This window comes from Heloderma suspectum, chromosome 5 (genome assembly GCF_057233095.1).
Source record: "Heloderma suspectum isolate Gila_16-S chromosome 5, 16-S_ref, whole genome shotgun sequence".
Taxonomy (NCBI): Eukaryota; Metazoa; Chordata; class Lepidosauria; order Squamata; family Helodermatidae; genus Heloderma; species Heloderma suspectum.
Window position 1 is genome coordinate 61,068,718 of NC_139462.1, and position 23,916 is coordinate 61,092,633.

General features: G+C 40.0%; 2 protein-coding genes across 3 annotated transcripts in view; one reads left to right on the plus strand and one right to left on the minus strand.

Moving 5' to 3' along the window:
- Positions 1 to 18,580, plus strand: part of SMARCA5 (SNF2 related chromatin remodeling ATPase 5) — a 32,470-nt gene extending 13,890 nt beyond the window's left edge. For both annotated transcript variants that reach the window (XM_084856168.1, XM_084856170.1), the window contains 18 exons: positions 358 to 513; positions 600 to 731; positions 1,233 to 1,301; positions 1,797 to 1,906; positions 2,027 to 2,253; positions 5,123 to 5,244; positions 5,335 to 5,487; positions 5,776 to 5,908; positions 6,686 to 6,834; positions 8,039 to 8,158; positions 8,265 to 8,375; positions 10,853 to 10,966; positions 11,167 to 11,289; positions 13,256 to 13,388; positions 14,803 to 14,921; positions 15,754 to 15,966; positions 17,009 to 17,119; positions 17,825 to 18,580. In XM_084856168.1, coding sequence (XP_084712294.1) covers positions 358 to 513; positions 600 to 731; positions 1,233 to 1,301; positions 1,797 to 1,906; positions 2,027 to 2,253; positions 5,123 to 5,244; positions 5,335 to 5,487; positions 5,776 to 5,908; positions 6,686 to 6,834; positions 8,039 to 8,158; positions 8,265 to 8,375; positions 10,853 to 10,966; positions 11,167 to 11,289; positions 13,256 to 13,388; positions 14,803 to 14,921; positions 15,754 to 15,966; positions 17,009 to 17,119; positions 17,825 to 17,890 — 2,361 coding nt within the window. In that variant the 3' untranslated portion in view covers positions 17,891 to 18,580. The remainder of the gene's footprint in view (positions 1 to 357; positions 514 to 599; positions 732 to 1,232; positions 1,302 to 1,796; positions 1,907 to 2,026; positions 2,254 to 5,122; positions 5,245 to 5,334; positions 5,488 to 5,775; positions 5,909 to 6,685; positions 6,835 to 8,038; positions 8,159 to 8,264; positions 8,376 to 10,852; positions 10,967 to 11,166; positions 11,290 to 13,255; positions 13,389 to 14,802; positions 14,922 to 15,753; positions 15,967 to 17,008; positions 17,120 to 17,824) is intronic.
- A 591-nt stretch (positions 18,581 to 19,171) lies between these two features.
- Positions 19,172 to 23,916, minus strand: part of FREM3 (FRAS1 related extracellular matrix 3) — a 124,477-nt gene continuing 119,732 nt past the window's right edge. Inside the window, exon 24 of the mRNA XM_084856167.1 lies at positions 19,172 to 22,669. Within this exon, the coding sequence (XP_084712293.1) occupies positions 22,139 to 22,669 (531 nt within the window). The 3' untranslated portion in view covers positions 19,172 to 22,138. The remainder of the gene's footprint in view (positions 22,670 to 23,916) is intronic.

Below are 23,916 nucleotides of genomic sequence, written 5' to 3' on the forward strand. Positions count from 1 at the left end.
TGTCCTGTTACATTCATCTAGTTTAATACAAAATAATAGATACACCAATTTGATAAGGCTTATGAAAATATATGGCAATTTTAACCTGGCTGAGATAGGAAAACATTAAAATATTTCCCTTTTTGTGCAGTTATTGACTGAGGTTCTCTTACTATTTCTGCTCACTAATTTTGTGTGGGGAAATTCACATAAATTAGGAAAACAATAATTTTACAGTATAGGATGATGTGGAAATGACAATACTTAAATATTGTAAGTTGCCAAAGTGAAGAAACTGAGAAGCATTAAAACTGCAGTTCAGTGTCATGACATTTCCTCAGCTGGAGTTAAATGCATGCTTATTTTTCCTCTTAATAGGCTGCTTTTGTGCGAGATGTTTTGTTGCCAGGTGAATGGGATGTCTGTGTAACATCATATGAAATGCTCATTAAAGAAAAATCGGTGTTCAAAAAATTTAACTGGAGATACCTAGTTATTGATGAAGCTCACAGGATTAAAAATGAAAAATCCAAGGTATTTTAAACACCCAGTGTTTGTAAGCATTTAAATCACACTACTTTGTTCTTTTAAGTTTAAAAAAATAATTCTTGTTTTTCAAGCTGTCAGAGATTGTGAGAGAATTCAAGACTACAAATAGATTGCTGTTAACTGGAACACCATTACAGAACAACTTACATGAACTTTGGGCGCTTCTTAACTTTTTATTGCCGGATGTCTTCAATTCAGCTGAGGTAACATCTTGTAACTTTTAAAATCCAGTTTACCATTAACTATCAAATAGAGTTGATTATTATTTACATTTGGTGCATACTTTCATGAGGGATTTTGTATATGTTTTGTGGTTTGTCTCGAGGAAGCTTTTTGTCGCTAACTATAAGTGCATGTGTAATGTGAAACTATGGCTAATATGAGGAGGGTGGAAATATGTGTTCATGTGTCTAGCACCTAATTTGCAAATCATGGTTTGCAGGGATCCTGTATTACAACTGCAGCATATTGTATATCCCTACAATCCTTAAGGAAGACATCTAGAACTAGAACACAATCTTATGATTTCTTATGGAAAATGTAAACTCTGTGACAGTTCATGAGAATTTTTAATATTTGTTTAATGGAAAATTATATCTAGCCTTTGTAGAATTCTGCTGTTCGACAAATAAAGAGAGCTCAAATGAATGGTAAGCTTACTCTGACATCTAGGTGGATTATAACATTTTAATACTTTAATACAGGATTTTGATTCATGGTTTGATACGAACAACTGTCTTGGAGATCAAAAACTAGTGGAACGGCTCCATATGGTGAGGTTATTTTTTAATGAGTTATTTTAATCCATTTAACTTGAAGAATATTTTATATTGTACTACGTAGACCACTTATTAAACTTTCCTGTATGCAATGTACTTGAAAGACAAATAATTATATCTGCTTGTAAGCTTCAGTTAATAAGCTGTAAAAATTGATGAAGAGGTTAGGGCTAGAGAAATTGCGTTCCAAACACCACTTAATAGTTGGGGAATCCTCTGATACAGTCTGAAGCTGCAATTGGAACCAGAAATAAAACAATCCCCTATAGGTAAAAGGAATTATTTTTGTGCAGGTGGCTCTTTGGATCCTAACTCAAGTTAGGAACTTCATCAACTGGGCAGTATAGAAATGTAATAAATAAATACATGGCTTCAGCATGAAAAGTATCTCATGTTAAAAGGTGGAGTTAAAACCATATAGTTCTGAAGTATCAGATGTAAAGAAAGCACAAGGATTCCAATCCTGAAATCTTGTATTACAATTTGCAGGTGCTACGACCATTTCTCTTGCGTCGTATTAAAGCTGATGTAGAGAAGAGTTTGCCTCCAAAAAAGGAAGTTAAAATCTACGTTGGTCTCAGCAAGATGCAGAGAGAATGGTAAGTAACTAAAGTTAGTAAATAAATGAACAGAATTGTTCTGTTTTGCTGGTTACATATTAAAAAATACTGAACTGTTTGTCTGGCATGTGCCTCAGTTGTGTTTTTCTTTTAATACAGGTATACAAGGATCTTAATGAAGGACATAGATATATTGAACTCTGCTGGAAAATTGGACAAAATGAGACTGCTAAACATTCTTATGCAGTTACGAAAATGTTGCAATCATCCATACCTCTTTGATGGAGCAGAGCCTGGCCCACCTTACACGACAGATATGCATTTGGTAACTAACAGTGGCAAAATGGTGGTTTTGGACAAATTGTTGCCAAAGTTGAAAGAACAAGGTAATATATTTATCTTACTGGTAAACATAAGTGAAAAAAGATTTCATTTCTTGGATATAAAGATTAGGAAACTTGATATTCTAGGTTTGACTCTCTTGCTCTCTTTTTTTGCTGTTTTTAAAGAGTACAGTAGTGCTCCCTATTCTCTGCTTGGTGTGAAGAAGGCATCCAGCAGTGGGTTAACTCCCTGTTGCCCAGAAAAAGCAGGGATTTGTGACCTAGATCTTTGCTCTAGGTTTGGTGCCGCCAGATTCCACCGTTCTTCCTTGTTTTTTGCCCAGGACAGAGCTTGCTACAGCTACAACCTCATCTATAGATCTGATTCTCCTTCAACAGGTTTTTCTCATAAAGCACCTCCCTTTTTCCCAACAGCTTTCCTTCTAAGGATCTGATCTACCTTTCTAACTTTTCTCCTTCTGCTATTAAAGAAACAAAACATTTCAGTATACTTTAGTTTCTCTTTCACTTTCCCCTCTGCTCTTGCCATTACCTTACAGGTCTCCATTTGCCAATAGTCCTGTTATAGGGCCTGTTGGCAAAAAGACAAAGATCAACCAACCAGCATATCCATGTGAGAAGAAATAAACAGAATACCATGCAGGCCATTTTAAGGACTAAGTCTGAAACTACGTTCCATGAGCCTTCCACTGCTACTGTGCCTCCTGCCTCTGTTATAGGGATGCCACCTAAGAGTTCCTTCACTGAACTGGCTCCAGTTTTTCTATGGCAAATGGAGCCCTTTGCATGGTTTATTCTTGTCAGCAGCTGCTGCCATTGGGGTCTTCCAGCTGCAGAGCACCACCAAGAGAAACAACCCCTTTCCAGAAAAACCAAAATGGAGTAAGCATTTCCACTCCTCTTTGCGCCAGAACAAGACAGCATTTAGGCAGTGCTGAGGCAGCACCGATGATGCTATTAAATGGAGAGCCACCAGCCCCGTTCCTCTCCCTTTCGGAAGCACAGATCAGCCGTGCTTCTCCTCAAACATTATCCTAGATTTTGCAGATTTTCAAGGGAATGCCCAGGTGTTTTCTTTCTCTACTGAAGTTGCTAACCCACAACAATTCCACAACAATTATTTGAGGGTCAGTTTATTCCAAAGGTCTGTTATCAGCAACCTTGCTGTCCAGCTGCTACTGCAGAACAAACAGATGCTCTGAGAAGAGAAGGCAGGAGATTTCTCCAGATTCTTCCCCCTCTTTCTAGTTCAAGGCAAAACACTCAAGTCTCTAAGCCCAAGCCCCCAGAAAAATCCAAAGCCTCTGTGAGAAACCCAGGGCAACTTCCATCTATTCTCCTGATTCCCACCTACTCCCTTCAGTCAAGCTGCCGCTTTAGGAAAAACCTCTCCCATAGGCAGCAGGAGGCAGATACTGAGTCCACTAAACCCCATTTGGGTTCTGTCCCACATACAGAACTGGGGGTGAAGTTTGCTGGCACTGAGCCTAGAACAATGTTCCTAGATCACTTGATCCTTGCTTTTCCAGGGCAGTAGGGAGAGTTTACCCATTGTTAGATGTCTCCACCACACCAAACCAGAAGGAACCCTCATGGTAATTGAACAGATTCATGGGTGGATATAACTTCCACAGTAGCATTTTAGAGTTCTGTTTAACAATCCTGATGTGCAACATTTTGAAAAATTCAAATTGGCCTTTTGAGGCCTGCTGTGATGTATTTGCTAGACACTTCCAGTATAAGATTGCTTTCATTTGCCTTGACTTGGATGTCACTGGTCAGTGAATGTCCAGATCACAGTCTAGTCTGATTTTGTTGGATAAGTTTCAGTTACTGAAGGCGAAGGACATGGAGAAGTTGTTTGGAGAGAGGTGTACTACCACTTGTTTCCCTGACCATGTCATTCCTGAAATATCAATCAGAAGAGGGATGACTGGCTTGGCCCAAGAGGTAATTAATGATTCCTTGGGGAAAAACATTAATTAATGGTAATTAATGATTCCTTGAGGGGGTGCTTGCTCCCTTTCGGTTTTTCTCCTGGTCAACAGAGTCAGGTCTGTACAATCTTCCAAAATCCTAGGGCCTGTTCAAATATTTATCTTCATTGAACTGGATATATAATGGTCACAGTCACGCAGAACAATAAGATTGTGGAAAATCCTGATTTATCATGAATTAGCTGTGTGCTGGAGCATGCAGCCCATTTCCTTCCACTTTGCTCCTCCCTGCTAAACAAACCAAAAAGGTTTTGTTTAGTGTGTCGTCTGAAGTGAGGTCCTGGCTCACTGCTTCCCTTTCAAGCCAGTATTTGTAAACCAAGAACTTTACAATCTTGGCTTGTAAGGGAAGCAACAAACCAGGATCACTGCTTTGGATGAAACACTAAACAAACTCTTCCTGGTTTCTTTAGTGGCTATGCTAGCAGGGAGAAGCAGAGTAGGCACAGGAGCATACAGTCACTACCATGCACCTTCTCTGGAAACCTGGCTTAGCGGTCAGTGCAAATGTGGCCAGTCAGTCTTCATAATTAGCACAAGGAATATATGCTTATGTCACACTGAAGCACAATCTTTAAAGCTTTACACTGCTTGGAGTCAGGATGGCTTGCACATATCAAGACATTTGAAACAGAGTCTGTTGCATTGTTTCAGCTGGCTGGCTTAAGACTGAAATGACGACCAGACAGAAGTAATGGCAGAAAACTGGGGTCGTAGGAAGAAGACTAGATCTTGTTTGCGTTGTTGCTTTGTGTGTAAAAATAGCAGTGATGGTTCTGTTAATGTCTTTAGGCATGCCTTTTAGTAGTTCTGGAGCACCTGTTTTATCAGTTCTGCAGTCATTTCCTATTCTTTCTTGTAAGTGCTTTGGAGAACATTAATTGGTTTGTACCATCTTTAAAATCTTGAAACAGGATCACGAGTCCTAATCTTCAGTCAGATGACCAGAGTGCTAGATATATTAGAAGATTACTGCATGTGGCGAAACTATGAATACTGTAGACTTGATGGACAGACTCCTCATGATGAGCGACAAGTAGGAGAAGAATTCAACTTTTATGCTTTGTCTTCAAACTACAGTGAATTCAGACTCTATGAATTTACTGACTCTTTTTTTTTTTTGTAGGCTTCCATTAATGCATACAATGAACCTGGCAGCTCAAAGTTTGTGTTCATGCTCAGCACGCGTGCTGGTGGTTTGGGAATCAACCTGGCTACAGCTGATGTTGTAATTCTGTATGATTCTGATTGGAATCCACAAGTAGACCTTCAAGCTATGGTAAGCTTCAAAAGAGTGTCTTTAGAAATCATGAACTTGAATTTAGTTTCTGCTTTGTTTTTTAAAGTTTTTTTTCAAAGCCCTGGCAAGATCCTGTTATGCTAAAAAACATAGTTTTCTTCAGTACTATCTTGTGTGATCAAGTCACCTAGGTCTGCAATGATTTTGACTTGTCAGTTCATTGAATAACATTTAAATTCATGCATTAGTTGCACAAAATGTATAGTTAGATGTACACACTCGTATTATACTATGGAAAACTTGAGTGCTCAATTTTTTTCTGTGTAGGATCGAGCACATAGAATTGGTCAAACAAAGACTGTTAGAGTATTCAGATTTATTACAGACAACACAGTAGAAGAAAGAATAGTGGAAAGAGCTGAAATGAAACTTCGCTTGGATTCCATAGTTATTCAACAAGGTAAACAGACCTTTGTTTTTCTTTGACGTATGTATACTGTTTCACATCAGGTGCTTTAAATATATTAAGTGTACTTGTTTTATGGTGCACATTTGGCAAGGCACACAAATGGGAAAAATTTGGGAAGCAGTGGAGAAAGGCGTTCCAGAGGTCTTGGGAGAAGTATAGCTTTGATGGTTAAACTAGTATGATTAAATGAAACAAGGGGTAATGTTGACAAGGAACAAAGAGCTACATGATTTTAATTACAAAAACTGGAAATCTACAAAAACCTTAATTGAGAGAGTGGCTACAAAAAAAAAAAAGTCTGGACCATAATGATTATGAACTAATTTTCAGCCATTTTGCATTGCCAGGCAGAAGAATAAATGTAATATAAATGGTGTGTGTGGGGATTATTCAGGATAATGTGGAAGAGTTTTGCCTTCATTATAATTTGTATGAGGAATCTGTCGACTCCCCCCTTCTCTGCCCACCAAGATTATGTGAATGTGAACAAATGGAGTGTTTAAGATGGAGCACACACATTGTAAATGCTTTAATTCATTTTCTAAGCATTGTTTTGGCCACAGAGGTACTGGTACCTCAAATGATAGCTTTGCTTGCATGGCAGCCCAGATTTTAGTTAACATTTTTTTAAAAAAATCCTGACAATGGCAAACTTCAACGTATAGATTATAATGTTGTGATCTCAAATAATTGTGTTTAGTAATTGATTTTAAGCTTTACTGTTGCGAAGTCTTTGGCTTCTTGACAACAATCTCTGTTCATATTCAGGAAGACTGGTGGATCAAAATCTGAATAAATTGGGTAAGGATGAAATGTTGCAGATGATTCGACATGGAGCTACCCATGTTTTTGCTTCAAAGGAGAGTGAAATTACGGATGAAGATATTGATGGTATTTTGGAAAGAGGTGCAAAGAAAGTGAGTTGATGTGTTATGAAATACCAGAATAAAATGTCAACTTTGTTTTTCCCAAATTAAAATCTGAATGTTATCAAAAATGCACTGGGTCAGTTTGCATGTAATGACAATTCATGGGTTAAGTAAACCATGGGCTGTCAAGGACAGACGGGAGAAGCCACTTCCACTTTTAATCAACAACTTATGATCTGCTCATTTGTAGATTGTTCAGCGTGATACATGAACCTGGACCAATGGGTTGTTTAGTGGCTAAACAACCCAGCAGTTTACTCAACAACAACAACAACCCATTGGTCAACTGCTGGGTTGTTTAACAACCCAGCAGTCTGGGTTCACATGTCATTCTCAACAACCTACAAATGAATCATAGGTTGTTGTGTAAAAATGGAAGTGGTGGGTATGCATGACAACCCATGCTTATGCACGACAACCCATGGGTTCATAGGATCATAGAATAGCAGGGTTGGAAGGGGCCTCTAAGACCATCGAGTCCAACCCCCTGCTTAATGCAGGAATCCAAGTCACAGCATCCCTGAGAAGTGGCTGTCCAGATTCATCTTGAATGCCTCCAGTGTGGGAGAGCCCACTTACCCCCCTAGGTAATCAGTTCCATTTTCATATTGCTCTAGTAGTCAGGACATTTTTTCTGATGTTCAGCCTGAATCTGGCTTCCTGTAACTTGAGCCCATTATTCCGTGTCCTGCAGTCTGGGATGATCGAGAAGAGATCCTGGCCTTCCTCTCTGTGACAACCTTTCAAGTACTTGAACAGCACTATGATCTCTCTCCTCAGTCTTCTCTTCTGAAGGCTAAACGTGCCCAATTCTTTCAGTCTCTCCTCATAGGGTTTTGTTTCCAGTCCCCTGATCCATCTTTGTTGCCCTCCTCTGAACCCTCTCCAGTTTGTCTGCATCCTTCTTAAAGTGTGGTGCCCAGAACTGGACACAGTACTCCAGATGAGGCCTAACCAGTACTGAGTAGAGGGGAACTAGTACTTCACGTCGTTTAGAAGCTATACTTCTGTTAATGCAGCCCCAAATAGGGTTGTTTAAATCATGGGTTGTTGCTATGTGCAAACCAGGCCACTGTCTTGACTGCATATAGTCTACTGAACGTTACTTTATTGCCATTTCCAATCTGGTGATGAAGTATGTGCTTACTAAGTGTTGAGTTAGTTTTATTGGAAAATGTTTTTGTATTTGTAGACTGCAGAAATGAATGAGAAACTCTCCAAAATGGGTGAAAGCTCACTCAGAAACTTTACAGTGGATACAGAGTCTAGTGTGTATAACTTTGAAGGAGAAGATTATAGAGAGAAGCAAAAGGTAAAGATGGACTTTCAGTGACTGTAGTTTTTCACACATTGCCATTAAGGTCTGTAGGCTGCTATGATATTTCTTTATAATTTTCCAATAAAATTGTCTGTTGCAGATGGCATTCACAGAGTGGATTGAGCCACCAAAGCGTGAGAGAAAAGCAAACTATGCTGTTGATGCTTATTTCAGGGAAGCTCTTCGTGTTAGTGAACCAAAAGCACCAAAGGTGAGTTATTTAAATCTTTTTAAAACCAGAAAATAATTTGAAGAAAAGTTAGCTTACTTTCTTCTAGAAAAAAAAAAATCCCCTTTCTCCTGCAGCCATCCTGCACAGACAGAAGGGGGAATTGGCAAAAATTACCTCCCCCTCCTTCCATTCACGAAGCCTCTGCTGGATTGGAGAGCTTTCTTTGAGTGGAAGGTCACAATTGGATACAATTATGTATCAACTATGTATCAGGTATGACCTAAATCATATCCCTGATGAATATACAGTGGAGGTGAGGAATAGATTTCAGGGATTAGACCTGATAGACAGAGTGCCTGAGGAACTATGGACGGAGGTCCGTAACATTGTTCAGGAGGCAGCAACGAAATCCATCCCAAAGAAAAAGAAGTGCAAGAAAGCCAAGTGGCTGTCTGATGAGGCTTTACAAGTAGCTCACGAAAGAAGGGAAGCAAAAAGCAAGGGAGAAAGGGGAAGATATACCCAACTGAATGCAGAGTTCCAGAGAATAGCAAGGAGAGACAAGAAGGCCTTCTTAAATGAACAATGCAAAGAAATCGAGGAAAACAACAGAATGGGAAAGACTAGAGATCTCTTCAAGAAAATTGGAGATCTCAAGGGAACGTTTTGTGCAAAGACGGGCATGATAAAGGACAAAGAAGGCAGGGACCTAACAGAAGCAGATGAGATTAAGAAGAGGTGGCAAGAATACACACAAGAACTATACAGGAAAGATCTGAATGTCCCTGATAGCCATGACAGTGCGGTCACTGAACTTGAGCCAGACATCCTAGAGAGTGAAGTCAAGTGGGCCTTAGGAAGCATTAGTAACAACAAAGCTAGCGGAGATGACAGTATTCCAGCCGAGCTATTTAAAATCCTAAAAGATGATGCTGTTAAAGTGCTGCATTCAATATGCCAACAAATCTGGAACACTCAACAGTGGCCACAAGACTGGAAAAGGTCAGTTTACATTCCAATTCCAAAGAAGGGCAACGCCAAAGAGTGTTCAAACTACCGCACCATTGCGCTCATTTCACATGCCAGCAAGGTGATGCTCAAAATCCTACAAGCTAGGCTTCAGCAGTATGTGAACCGAGAACTACCGGAAGTACAAGCTGGGTTTCGAAGAGGCAGAGGAACTAGAGATCAAATCGCCAACATTCGCTGCATCATGGAGAAAGCAAGAGAATTCCAGAAAAACGTCTATTTCTGCTTCATTGACTATGCTAAAGCCTTTGATTGTGTGGATCACAAGAAACTGTGGCAAATTCTGAAAGTGATGGGAGTACCAGACCACCTTACCTGTCTCCTGAGAAACCTGTACGAGGGTCAAGAAGCAACAGTCAGAACCAGACATGGAACAACCGATTGGTTCAAAATTGGGAAAGGAGTACGACAAGGCTGCATATTGTCACCCTGCTTATTTAACTTATATGCAGAGTACATCATGAGAAACGCCGGGTTGGATGAATCAAAGGTCGGAATTAAGATTGCTGGGAGAATTATCAACAACCTCCGATATGCAGATGACACCACCCTAATGGCAGAAAGCGAAGAGGATCTCAAGAGCCTCTTGTTGAGGGTGAAAGAGGAGAGTGCAAAAGCTGGTTTGAAACTCAACATTAAAAAAACTAAGATCATGGCATCTGGCCCCATCACTTCCTGGCATATAGAAGGGGAAGAAATGGAAGCAGTGACAGATTTTACTTTCTTGGGCTCCAAGATCACCGCAGACGGTGACTGTAGCCATGAAATTAAAAGACGCTTGCTCCTTGGGAGGAAAGCTATGGCCAACCTAGACAGCATAGTAAGAAGCAGAGACATCACCTTGCCGACAAAGGTCTGTCTAATCAAAGCTATGGTTTTCCCAGTAGTAATGTATGGCTGTGAGAGCTGGACTATAAGGAAGGCTGAGCGCCGAAGAATTGATGCTTTCGAACTGTGGTGCTGGAGAAGACTCTTACGAGTCCCCTGGACTGCAAGGAGGTCAAATCAGTCCATCCTAAAGGAAATCAACCCTGAGTGCTCATTGGAAGGACAGATAATGAAGCTGAAGCTCCAATATTTTGGCCACCTAATGCGAAGAGAAAACTCCCTGGAAAAGACCTTGATGCTGGGAAAGACTGAAGGCAAAAGGAGAAGGGGACGGCAGAGGATGAGATGGCTAGATAGCATCACGGATGCAATGAATATGAACTTGAGCACGCTCCGGGAGAGAGCGCAGGACAGGAAGGCCTGGCGTGCTATGGTACATGGGGTCACGAAGAGTCGGACACGACTGAACAACAACAACAACAACAAATGTATCAACTGAGAAATATTTTTACATTGAAGATTTGGAAGTTGTATCTTCTGTAGTTCTTGCTCTGAGAAATTGAAGAATGCTTTCTAAATGTTACCTACTTCATTAATGGACCTGATTTTGGTATTAGGTTTCAGGTGTTTACATTGTTCTCTCACTTTCTTTTTTAAAGGCTCCACGACCTCCAAAACAACCTAATGTTCAGGATTTCCAGTTTTTTCCTCCACGGTTGTTTGAATTGTTGGAAAAAGAGATCCTTTATTACAGAAAAACTATTGGGTATAAGGTAATACAATTTTGATCCATTCTTTGTTTTTATTTTAAAAAATAAGTGAAATTTGATATTTTATTTTGGTGCTTTCTAATTCAACACTGGTTTAATAGTGTTAATCTTAATAAAGCCAAAGAAGGTTTTATATAGAAAACTCTGGTTTATGTTGTTCAGATTATATGAACTAGTGATGTTTGGTAATCTAAATTCCTTAGGTTCCTCGTAATCCTGACCTGCCAAATGCAACTCAGGCACAAAAGGAAGAGCAAATTAAAATTGATGAAGCTGAGCCCCTTAATGAAGAAGAGTTGGAAGAAAAGGAAAAGTTACTCACCCAGGTATGGTCAGCCTTCTATGGCAAATATTGGCTAAATCTACTTTTCATTCCTTTTCTTGTATAATATTGGAGGGGGAGGTCATTCATGGTGATTCAAAAATATGGGATTTCAAATCCAGTTTATTTTTTTTTCTTTTCATCGGAAGCAACAGTTTTGCAATTGAATATTGCATCTTAGCTATTTTAAGTGACTGTGTTAGAGATATGATTTTTAATATGGCTTGAAATACTGTAATGGATTAACAGGTTTGGATTTGTTTTTATGAAAATATGCCTGTCCTCATGATCATTTATTTCTGACTACATAAAGTAGTAATAGCTTATAATGGTAAGCAGTCTGTGTAGGTCCTGCACTGTGAGATGTGAGAATTATCTGTTGTCAGCTTGCTTGACACATGGCTATTAATGAATATAATCAACATAGGCATATTGATGGTCCAGTCTGAATATGGTCACAGTGGTGATTCCTTGGCTGTTCCCCAGTTTTCTGACTTCTAATCTTGAACTTCCATTCAGACTATATCATCAATTGCTTTCAAATAATATCATTCCGGTATGTTACAAAGATTGAAAGAATTGAATGACTTGGGAAACCTAAGTAGAATTCAACATCTTTAAAAACTTGTGTGTTTGAGAATAAGATAAAATTTAATAAAGATACATGTTCCCTGATGAAAAACTAAAATGCAGTTAGAGTGAAAGGAAGGTGTAGCCTGAGTACCTTTGTCAAGTTTCTGTGGACAAAATTCAGAATTTCCTCTCAGCTGATAGTTGCTACTTATGGTAATAATGGCTTAACTTCTAGAACATCATATTTGCGTAGAGAGCTCTGGTATTATAATGGTGAATGATGACTGTTTCTGTTCCCTTTGGCAAGTATAGCCAGAGGTGCCTAATACAAGAAGCTAGCACTGAATTTGGGGCAGGTGTGGGGAGGGGTTCAGATTAAAGATTTGAAAGTACATGTGGAAAAAGGGAGAACTAAAAGAAGGGTAAACATGAAATGCAGATCAGGAGTTGGCCCCTATGTACCTGAGCTTTCGCTCTTATGGGAGAAAATCTGAAAATCCAGAGAAGAGGGAGGTACTAGTGGTTGGCAGTTTGTCTGCCCAGGATGATGGTGGTCATAGGCAGGGTTGCACTCTCCACCCACCCCACCCCCAGTGATCAGGTTCACAATTTAGGAGTGTGCTTTTGGATCCAGCTTTTGTCACCGGAGGTTCGTGTGGTCTTTGTACTGCCAGGCACCTTCAGCCAGCTAAGATGTTGTCTGCTCCTGGATAATAATAAGTTTAATCATGGTTATCCATGCTTTGGTATCCTGTTATACATGGGGATACCTTTGAAGATGATTTATTGATGGTGGCTAGTTTTGAGCACGGCTGCTAGGCTTCTGACTAGGGCTGGTCAGTAGGAACAGTATTTGCCAGTACTTCAACAGCTCCAGGGCTCCAGTTCTACTTTAAGACCAGTCTAAAGTGCTGGTGCCACCTTTTAAAGCTTGGCTTGGGACCTGAAGGAGCACCTGCTCATACACTCAGATCATCTCTGAAGTGAGGTGGAGAGAGCTGTCTTGATGGTGGCACCCCCAGGAAGGCTCGCCTAGTGCCTATCCTGTCTTTCCACACTGGACAAAGTTCTCCCCACCCCCAAGTATTCAGTTTCTGATTAATTTGTTCTAATGCAGTGATTGTATCCTGCTGGTTTATTTGTTTTGATGTGTAGTTGTTAGTTTATCACCTTGTTGCAAACTACTGTGGAAATGTTTTACACTGTAACATACAAATTTTTTATAATAGAACCTAAGCTGAGTCTTTAAACAAAAATTAAAATTCAAGGTTTTATGAGTCGGTAAAAGGACTCTCAAGGCAGCAGTCAACCAAGTTAAACCATGTCTTCTAAAAAAAAAATTACCCCCCCCCCACCACAAAAATATTAAATGCCTATGTTGTTAATAACTTCTTAAGGGGTTCACAAACTGGAATAAGAGAGACTTCAATCAGTTCATCAAAGCTAATGAAAAATGGGGTCGTGATGACATTGAAAATATAGCTCGGGAAGTAGAAGGCAAAACTCCAGAAGAAGTCGTTGAATATTCCGGTAACGTTTTTCCTTTGAGAAGATCTGATCTATAGTTTTGGTGCACTCACAATGCAATCCTATGTAAGTCTTCTCATTGGGCACGTAGTCTCTACTCATTGTGTGCATAATGGGGGTGGCAGAAGTAGACTTCCTTGTGCGTTGCAGCCCTTGAAAATGGTATAAAGAAGCATGCTACCTCCCCTTCACCACAGTCCCCTCCCTTCAACAATGCTGTACAGATGGGCAGGGGACTCTGCTAAATGTGGTGGGCTGTGGCCTGGGGAGCTGAGGGGAAGTCCCTGAATTTTGGGGGATCTTCCCTTTCCTAGCCACAGCCCACCCCATTCAATACTGTCCCCTGAGCCGCTGTATGGCACTTTTTAGGGGCTGGTCTGCCAGGAAGAAGAGGAACTGCTTCTGTCAGCCCCTTTATGCACATGTAAGTCTGGGTCCAACCCACTGAGTTCAATGAGACTTCTTCCTAGGTAAGTGAGTATAAGATTGTGGCCTAAACATGACTTTTGGTGGTGATGGGGGGACTTTTTAACTGAAACATGTAAATAGATGAACAGTTTTGAAAGCAAGTTTAAGGTTTCTTTGTTCTAAAATGGATTAAAATTCCAGTTTTCTAATCAGTAAATCAGGGAATTTTAAGTTGAATATTTGAGTAAAAATGCAACCATAATTTCTGAGGGACATTTCCTAGCTAATATTACGGTTTTTCCTGGAGAAAACACTCCTTGAAGAGGTAGTCTCAGGTGGTGGTCCTTTTTTTTTTCTACTTATGGATGAGTTGTAGACTGTTTCTGGCACTTCAGTAATGTTATCTGTGTTACTGATGAAAGAGGACACTTCTCTGATTACTTGGGAGGGAAGAAAAACAAATCTGGGCATTACCCACAACTGTTAGTTTTCAGTCACGTACAAAACTAGTCCCCATAGCGCTGTCTGGTGTGAATGTGGTCAAAACAGATGTACTGCAGGAAAACTTAAAACATCTAAAGTTAATGACCTCAGACTTGATACTTTAATTGAGTCTGTTAGGATGAACTTATACTACCCAGGTTTGACTGACTATCAGGCACCTTGATCAAGAAGATTAACAGGTTCCTAATAAAATTTCCCTAGACTCCCACTGATCATTAGAACTATTGCAGTGTTCAATAACTTGCAGCATGCTTTATATGATTAAGAATAACTAATTCAAGTTTGAGAAGCAGTAATAAGTCAAATGCACAAAAATTTAAAGTGATATGTGAATTGGTAGCCCATTCTCAGTTAGGAAGAAAATGTAGCCTTTTTAAATGTTTGAATTCTCCAGCCTGATTTTCTACAAATAAGAAGCTTTTCATATTGCTATAAACTGAATATTAACTCTCTTTTTTAATGTTTGCAAATGTATGAGATCAGGCTAACAAATGTCTCTCTACAGCTGTTTTCTGGGAGCGATGTAATGAACTCCAGGATATAGAAAAGATCATGGCACAGATTGAAAGAGGTGAAGCTCGAATTCAGAGGAGGATTAGTATTAAAAAGGCACTTGACACAAAGGTAATTGCACATTTTTAATTACACTTGCATTGTCTGAGGAAAATGCCAATTTATGTTATAAATAAATAATACTGTTAGATGTCATTCAAATGTTGTCTTTCCCATTCTTTTCTCAATTTATCCTGTTTTTCAATATTTCAAAAATTAACTTGACATAGTTCAGAGTGTCTAAAGTTATGAAACCGTCAGGTGCTTCTGGACTTTCAGATTTAATTGTTTGTTATTGATTGAATAGTTTAGCAGTCTTTGAGAGAAATCTTATGGCCTGTAGATAGCGTCTGGGAGGCCATAAGATATTTTGGATTCCTGGATCTGAGGTTGGAGACAGCGCTCCAACCTCAGACCCAGGAATCTGAGGTCCCCTCCCTCAGAGGGAAGGAAAAGGAGGTGTGGGTGGGGATGGACAGGAGAGGCTGGCTTAAGCCATACCGAGAGGCCTCCACAGCCTCCTTCCCTCCCCCTCCACAATGCTTCAGCTAAATTGCAGGGGTGGGGGATGCTGCTTCTCCCACTCTGCATAGGCTTCCTGTCACCCTCTGAGTTCAGAGGATGATGGGAATCCTGATAGGATTGTGCCCTTTGTGAATTTGTAAACTACGAAGTTCATTTTCCTGTGTTGGAAAGAAAATCTAGCCCTTCGAAAAGCACAGTTTGAATTCTCCAGTCTGATTTTGTACAAGTAAGAGGCTTTTCATATTGCTAGAAAAATATGATGTAGTATTAATATTAAATCAGATTTCCAGTGATATTGTACTATGCCTCATGTTTTTGCAGTGCAGTAAATTATTGTATATCTCATTAGTTCTGTGGGTTAAATGCTTGATTTGCTTAGATTGGCAGATACAAAGCACCTTTTCACCAGCTGAGAATATCATATGGCACTAACAAAGGGAAGAATTATACAGAAGAGGAAGATCGTTTTTTGATCTGTATGCTTCACAAGCTAGGATTTGACAAAGAGAATGTATACGATGAATTGAGACAGTGTATACGCAACTCCCCCCAATTCAGATTTGACTGGTTCCTCAAGTCTAGAACTGCAATGGTATGTATACATTTACATCTATGTCTTTGTTTCTGAAAGAGCATTATGATCCTTAGGAGGTAAAACTATGGCCTGGTTTGCACATAAATGGTAATCCATAGTTTATTTAATTCATGGTTTGTTTTCCTACTCAGGGTTTGTCTGGTAGATGATAGAACAAACTGTAGTTTGTTTTCTCAATCCCTGGGTTGTTTTCCTCCTCCCCGGGCTCCCTCCTTGAATCCCAGATGCTTTTGCAGAACTGTAAAACTGACATGTAGAATGGCTGGGTTTTTTTTTTTTATCCTGCCCACCACCGCTGTAGACTGGCGGAACAACCAATGAACAACCCAGTTCACAACCCAACAACAAACCATGGGTTCTTTTTCTGGGTTGTTTGTGGTTAACAAACTGAGAACAGGAATGTACAGTAAGTAACCTCCATTTTTTAAGGAACCACGAGGCTTTGTTCTTAAATGTGCATGTGTTACCTAGACTGGCAGCCAGCCTTAGAAGGTATCATAGTGCCTGTGCTTCCTGTAGTAGTCGTCTGCAGAGGACAGTGTCATTGCTGGTTGAAGAACTATATGGGCTCCTTCCCATCTCACTCCCCTCAAATTACGAGGTTTCTCCGTCACCCCTGCATGTGATAGGCTCCGCTTGCAGAGAACAAGTGTCACGCTTGTAATTCATTCTTCAAAGGTGGTCTATAGAGTTGCATACCTTTGTCCTGTTGAGAGGTAACTTACTGTCCACAGCTCAGTTGTAACAGTTCTAGACCGAATATGGAACATATTTGTCCGCCTTTTATTAACATAATATTGCTTGTTTAAGCTGCTGCCAGGGGTTTTATTTGGTGGGGGGGTGGAGTCTGTAGGGACTATTTCCAAACGACATCTACAATTGATCATTAGTGTCCCCCACACCTCCCAATCCCCAGAGCATACTTGACTTGCAGTCTGTCTTTCCTTATCTGCACAGTGGAAGTGGTGGAAATAGGAAATAGTTGAGTGAGATTCTGTGTGTGTTGGCCATATTAACTACTGCTTTGATTGTGATTCAGGAGCTGCAAAGAAGATGTAATACCTTAATCACCTTGATTGAAAGAGAAAACATGGAATTGGAAGAAAAGGAAAAGGCAGAGAAGAAGAAGCGTGGACCAAAGCCATCTTTGGTAAGTGGACTTAAGTGCTTTGGGGTGCAATCCTATGCATGTTGAGACAGAGAAAAGATCTACAACTCCCAGTATGCCCTAGCTGGCTGGGGCATGCTGGGAGTTGAAGGCCTTTTCTCTGTCTCAGCATGCATAGGATTGCACCCTTAATGTGTTTAAGTGCTTTACGTGAAGATAGTCTGTCAATTTCTGCAAATTATTTGGAAAAAAATAAAGCCTCTCTGTAGTTGAGTGCACTGCAGTCAGTAGATCAAAAGGGCTAATTCACACACATGCCCCCAGCCCTGCCCCTGCAACATGTGTATAGGAAAGACTCTGGATGTGTAGCCATTATAATTTCCAACAGCCACTTTCTTCCAGGCCTCCAGCTGGCACATATTAACCAGGCAGACAGTTGCAGCTTTACTCACATATCTGTTGGCATGATCAGAAGACCTGCTTAGGTTCTTAGCAGGCATTATTACTAGTCAGGTGGACTTCTTGTCTTTCTTTTGAGCAGAAAACCTTCCCTTTGCCACTTTAAAAAGTGCTTTTGAAACTCCTCTCGAATTCAAAAGCACTGTGGTATGGGTGTTGCTGTTCAAGTACAAGAAGCCTAAAGCTCTCTTGAGTTCATTTCAATGTAATTCTATGACCCTTTGGGTCATAGCCAATCAAGTTCACAAGACTAAGGTCTATCTTTTCTCTCTTTCCCTTCCCTCACAGGCGCAGAAACGCAAGTTGGATGGTACTCCTGATGGTAGAGGGCGGAAAAAGAAATTAAAGCTGTGAATACTGAATTCTTGTAATCACTAAATTTAAAGTAGGTCTTTAATTTTACGGGTCTTCATAAGATGTACTGTACAATTCTCAACTATTATGTCATTAAAGGACATCGGGTTCATGTGTTTACTTACTGAACTAGAAGAATAGTAATGTAGTTCCACTTTTTTAAATAAAACAGCTGTGCTGAACTTTTTTTTACCATTAACACTTGAAATAAAAAATAGGCTTCATGTCCTAGTTACTGCTTTTTTAATGTCTTGTCCCATTCTTTCTGCTTTCAGTAATGCTGAATCTCATAAATCAAGATTTGTTTATGCTGTGGCCTCAGTAGTAGTGACAAAGTCTGTCTTTGGGCCATTTACACAGTGGTCTGAATTGCAAATTTGCATACATATGTATGATCACTGGAGAAAAGCAATGGATCTGCAGTCATCTGCAGTGGAGAGAAATACAGGCTTGAGATTTGCTCCTTTTATATCTACACATTTAAGTTGTTTAGTGAAACAAGCCAACTTCGAACCTTGCTTTTTGAAGCTAGTTTGTTTTAATAAACCATCATTTTAACTGCAGCCTGGATTCAGATAAAAATGCCAAACTGTGGGAAGCAAAAGTTGTGCTTCATGAAGGGAGGTGGAATGCATAAGACCATACCTCATTCACACAACAATAAACCATGGTTTATTATGACCAAACGTCGTTACTGACTCTTGATGCTTTCTAATGCATTTAACATTTTATTGTCATATATGTGCTTGACCACAAGTGGCAGAGAACTTTTTCTGCTCTACTGAAACACTGGCCTACTTCACCCATTCCTATTGGGAAAATAATACTCTGCCTCCACCAAAGTCTCTTTAGCACTCATACATTTTTTGGGGTTTATTGTGGATTCTGGCACGGGTGTGTGAGTGTGAGCGAGCAGAATCTAAGTTTGCTGGCAATTCTTGTTCATTGGAAGGATGATGTTCAAATTAAACTATAGTGGAAGTAAGAAATATGCCAGAAAAACCAAGCCAGCAAAAGTTAAATCTTAAAGGCAAGGTTACACGATCTGTTCATGAGTGCTACACAGTGTTCACTTGTATACAAACCTCTTCCTTAGCAAAACTATTCATGATAGTTTCTCCACTGACCATTTAGAAACTAGTCTCCCAGCTTTAATTTCTCCAGATTTGAAGATCTGCAATTAAGAATATACAGTCCACTCTTGGCTTGTGTGACAAGCTTACTATTCAGGCCTAATACCATGTGTTTTGGAATATAACAAAGAAGTACAAACACAAATATGAAAGAAAACACTTTTATAAAATAACTGTCTGAAAATGTTTTGGCAATTTCACAAAAGTACAAGGTCACAATTATCACATGATCAGTCTAGCACAGTACAGTTCAATGATACATTTCAGTGCTTGACTTATGCTTGGTTGAACCTTCTTTGCTTGTACATTGAAACAAGTAGCATAAGCATATTGCAGAAATATACAACAGTGCATAAAGTACATTTTACGTCTTACCTCCAATTTCATAAACTGCAGGCAACAGCTCTTCCATAAGGGCGGCTCACACACTAGGTGAGGTAATGAAGGAATGCTTGTATTTTAGTCCCTTTCCACCTCTTGGGCTGCTGCAGAAAGAAGACTCCGACCAGCAGCTGCTATGCATAGACTGGGTTGGTAGGGCTCACTGGATTAACTTTCCTTGTGTTCTATAGCACTGTGGGAGGAAAGAGTGCCCCATTCTGGGCAGGAGTAGAAACCTCTACCTTTGTTTAAAATGCATATCGCTTACAGTGCAATCCATGCATGTTTACTTGGAAGCAAGTGGGTACAGGATTGCAGCCTTAACCAGGCAGCAACTGCTTTCCCTTGCAAGTAAAGGCAGCTGCAGCCATAAGTACAGTATATGTGGCATTAAACAAGGGCTACGCTTCCTGTCTAGGACTGCAATGCATGCTAAGTCAGTCCTCAAAGCCCCTCTGCCCTTTATTCCTGTAGCTGCTGCTAGCAGAGAGTTTGCTTCCTTTACCATTTCAAAACAGGCAGGGATTAATATACATAAGCACCTAATTTAGGAAGGTAATGTAAATCAGCCCTATGCACATAGCTCTTGGAGGTAGGCAAGCTGTTCAGTAACGTGGGCCATAATGGAAACCTGGGCGAGTGAAGGCTCAGAGCTGGTAAGTATATTTTAAGTAAATTGCAATTTGAAGAAAGTGGATGACTGACCAAGACTATAAAAAGAATGTTTCCATTAAACCATTTTTCCCAACAGACTTAAGTGACATTAACAAAGGCACTTGTGGGGAAGTTTGAGAATATCACTCCTCATCAGTAATAATGAAATTAAGGGCAACCAGGCTTGTTGGTACGACCTTGCCTATAACAAGTTATTACCGCCGGGTAATAAAGTAGGGAAGCTTTTGTAAACTGGAGAAGAGTTTATTCCCCATTCCCCCGCCTTGTCATAGGCAAACATACTACAAATCACTAAAATATGAGGGTAGCTGCCATCGTAGAACGGCTGTGGGCTTGCAACTTGTGGACTGGCCAGTAGCTCTACCATATTGAGTGTTCCTCTTTCTGGCTAACAGGAGGAGGACTTGTTAACTGACAGGCTTGAGCAGCAGCCTGTCCTTTCCCATTTCCAGAAATGTATTTTTAAATCAACTTTCAGTAACTATGAACCCTTTAATCAGGGCTGTCAGCTGATGCAGTTAAACTTAAAAATCAAAAGCTGAGTTTTAATCAATTAAATTGCATAAATATGCATATAGGTAGATAATAGTTGGTTCCTTTGTGACAATGCAAATGTGTTGCTCCAGGCACCATTAAGGGACATTTTCCTGAATACAAAATGCTTTTTCTAAGATTGTGCCAGGCACTTCCTTTTTATATACAAACACGTAAAAACAGACAAAATTGGTTGTCCAATTAATCAGGGTTACCTTTTTGGTGCTCAAAAGGCTTTCCATAGCTTATTCTATAACCAATTAATTGATTACGGCTACCACAAAAAAAAACACTAGGTAGTAGGTCCCACTGAAGTCAGCGTGACTTCTGAGTAAACATGTATAAGATTCTGCTATAAACAGGTAATTTGAATTTTCTATGAGCACAGCGTGTTTGAATCCAAAACACATTTTCTGTAGTTTTTTCCCCCTGTATTATTCATATCAAGGAAAAAGGCTGCCTGGCATGGATAGGAGGGGCTCGAACTACATGGTTGCTGCTTCACACAAGTGGAGAATCATGCAAAAAGTGCCTATGCAGTTTAGGTTCCTCATACCACTGACACAACATTGGGAGAGACCCTTTACAAAATTGCCCATTTGCCAAGTATTTAGTGGTAAAGATCCTTTAATGAAGTGGCTGCATTTGATGGTTTATAGTGTTTACTCTGATTGCCTGGCTGGACAACAGTTGGTTTTTTACAAACTGAATGCTCAATGAACCTGGAAACAAATTACAGGATATTAATGTCTTATTCACAATATCTTACAATATTTGCCAAGCCCTCTTAACAAGAAACTGTTTGGAGTAACACTAATGGACGTTTTACTAACTGCAGGCAGACAAAAAGGAAGTACCATAATGATTTAGGTTTATCGTGAAAGGCATGATACAATACAAAATACACATCAGCTTTAGGGGCTTGTATAAAGGTATATTTATAATACCTGTAGGTTAAAACGCTCAAGAAATACCCTCTTTAAATAAGCATAGCATTTTCCCAATGCAGTAGTTCTCTCATCCATATAGACAGTACAATTATACTTGCAGATTTAATTACAGATGCTTTACTTCTACCCTATCTAGTTAAATCCTTCTCTTGATCCCACCCCTCACCTTTCCATATACAAGAAGGGTATATAACTCTAGACACTATACAAGTTAAATGAAAAGGAAATCAATATCCCTTTGAAGAGCACCAGGCTTTCATGTTTGCAGATAAGGCACATTTATAGCTGCTAGCTGATGAGTTTTTGAGCACCATTTGAAAAAAAAATATGCTAGGTTTAATGAACATTCTACTCCGGGAGCTTATCCTGTGTCCTGGGGATGGGGGAAGTTATAAATAAGTCACACGTCTATACACTTCATCTTGTTTGCTACACTCTTCATATGCTGGAATCACACACAACCTAGCATTAAAACTGCAGCAGTTTCCAGTATGTACGAACACAGCCCCACAATACTGTTTTTTAATGATGAAATGAAGTATCTTCAAAGGATAACCCTCACCCCTGCAATGCAATTAGACTTCAGAGCTGTCACTGTTGCTGTGCTGTGTAGTGACAGTTTCGTTACTGTTGGAATAGTTGATGCATGAATTTCTTTTCCCATCAGTAAAACATCCTTTCCTCTTCAGAATGAGGACAACAATCAAAACAGCGCAGATCAGAAGCAGCAGCCCTGCTGCACCTCCGACGATGGGTACAATCCTATCTTCCATATTGCTTCCTGTGATTTCCAAGAGTGGCTTCTCATAAGGTTCACCTGCTAGGGAGCGATCTTTCTGCTTGATGATAATTTTGTTAGACCGGTCAAGAACTATATGCTGGATGTTGGTGCCCCTATTTTTATCTGCACCAATATCTTGTGCAAGAGCAGGAGTATTTGAGATGGCTCTTCGAGTGCGCCCAAAATGTGTATCTCCAGGGATTCCATCAGCTGAAGATAAAACATGGCGGTACTCAACACTTCTCTTTCCTAGACCTCTGTGGGCATTGTCACGTGACCGAACCATGTAGATAGTGTGAATGTACCACTCTCGACCTGCTGCTACCTGTTAGATGAAAAACACACGAAAACATTAAGCAAAAGAGAACCCTACATGAGTCCTAATATCTCTGGGATTCAAGATTTCAAATATGACTCTTTCTCAAAGTATTGCTCTCGGCACATAAAAATAATACGATGGAAAAAAAGATTTTGCTGTTGGCATACTGAGTTGTCAAAGAGCAAAAAGGACCAAAACATAAATTGGGTACAGCTAAAGTGCTTAAAGTGGACCAAAACATGAATTGGGTACAGCTAAAGTGCTTAAAGTGGTCAAACATGAGATGGCAAGATTGAACATCGACATCTTGGGAATCAACAAACTAAAATGGACCAAGCATGGGTGAATTTAATTCAGGTGACCATTATATCTACTACTGTGGGCAAGAATCCCTTAGAAGAAATGGAGTAGCACTCATACTCAATAAAAGGGTGGGAAAAGCAGTACTGGGGTACAATCTCAAAAATGACAGAATGATCTCAGTACGAATCCAAGGCAAAACATTCAGTATCACAGTAATTCAAGTCTGTGCCCCAACCACTGAGGCCAAAGAAGCTGAGGTTGATCGGTTCTATGAAGACCTACTACACCTTCTAGAAATAACACCAAAAAAAGATGTCCTCTTCATCGTAGGGGAATGCTAAAATAGGAAGTCAAGAAATCACTGGGATAACAGGCAAGCATGGCCTTGGTGTACAAAATGAAGCAGGACAAAGGCTAATAGAGTTTTGCCAAGAGAACACGCTGATCATAGCAAACACTCTTTTCCAACAGCACAAGAGGCGACTCTACACATGGACATCACCAGATGGTCAATATCGAAATCAGATTGATTATGTCCTTTGCAGCCAAAGATGGAGAAGCTCTATACAGTCAGTAAAAACAAGACCTGGAGCTGACTGTGGCTCAGATCATGAGCTTCTCATTGCAAAATTTCGGCTTAAATTGAAGAACGTAGGGAAAACCACTAAACCATTCAGGTATGACCGAAATCATATCCCTTATGAATATACAGTGAAGGTGAGGAATAGATTTCAGGGATTACACCTGATAGACAGAGTGCCTGAGGAACTATGGACGGAGGTAACATTGTTCAGGAGGCAGCAACTCAATCCATCCCAAAGAAAAAGAAATGCAAGAAAGCAAAGTGGCTGTCTGATGAGGCTTTACAAGTAGCTGAGGAAAGAAGGGAAGCAAAAAGGAAGGGGAAAAGGGGAAGATATATCCAACTGAATGCAGAGTTCTGGAGAATA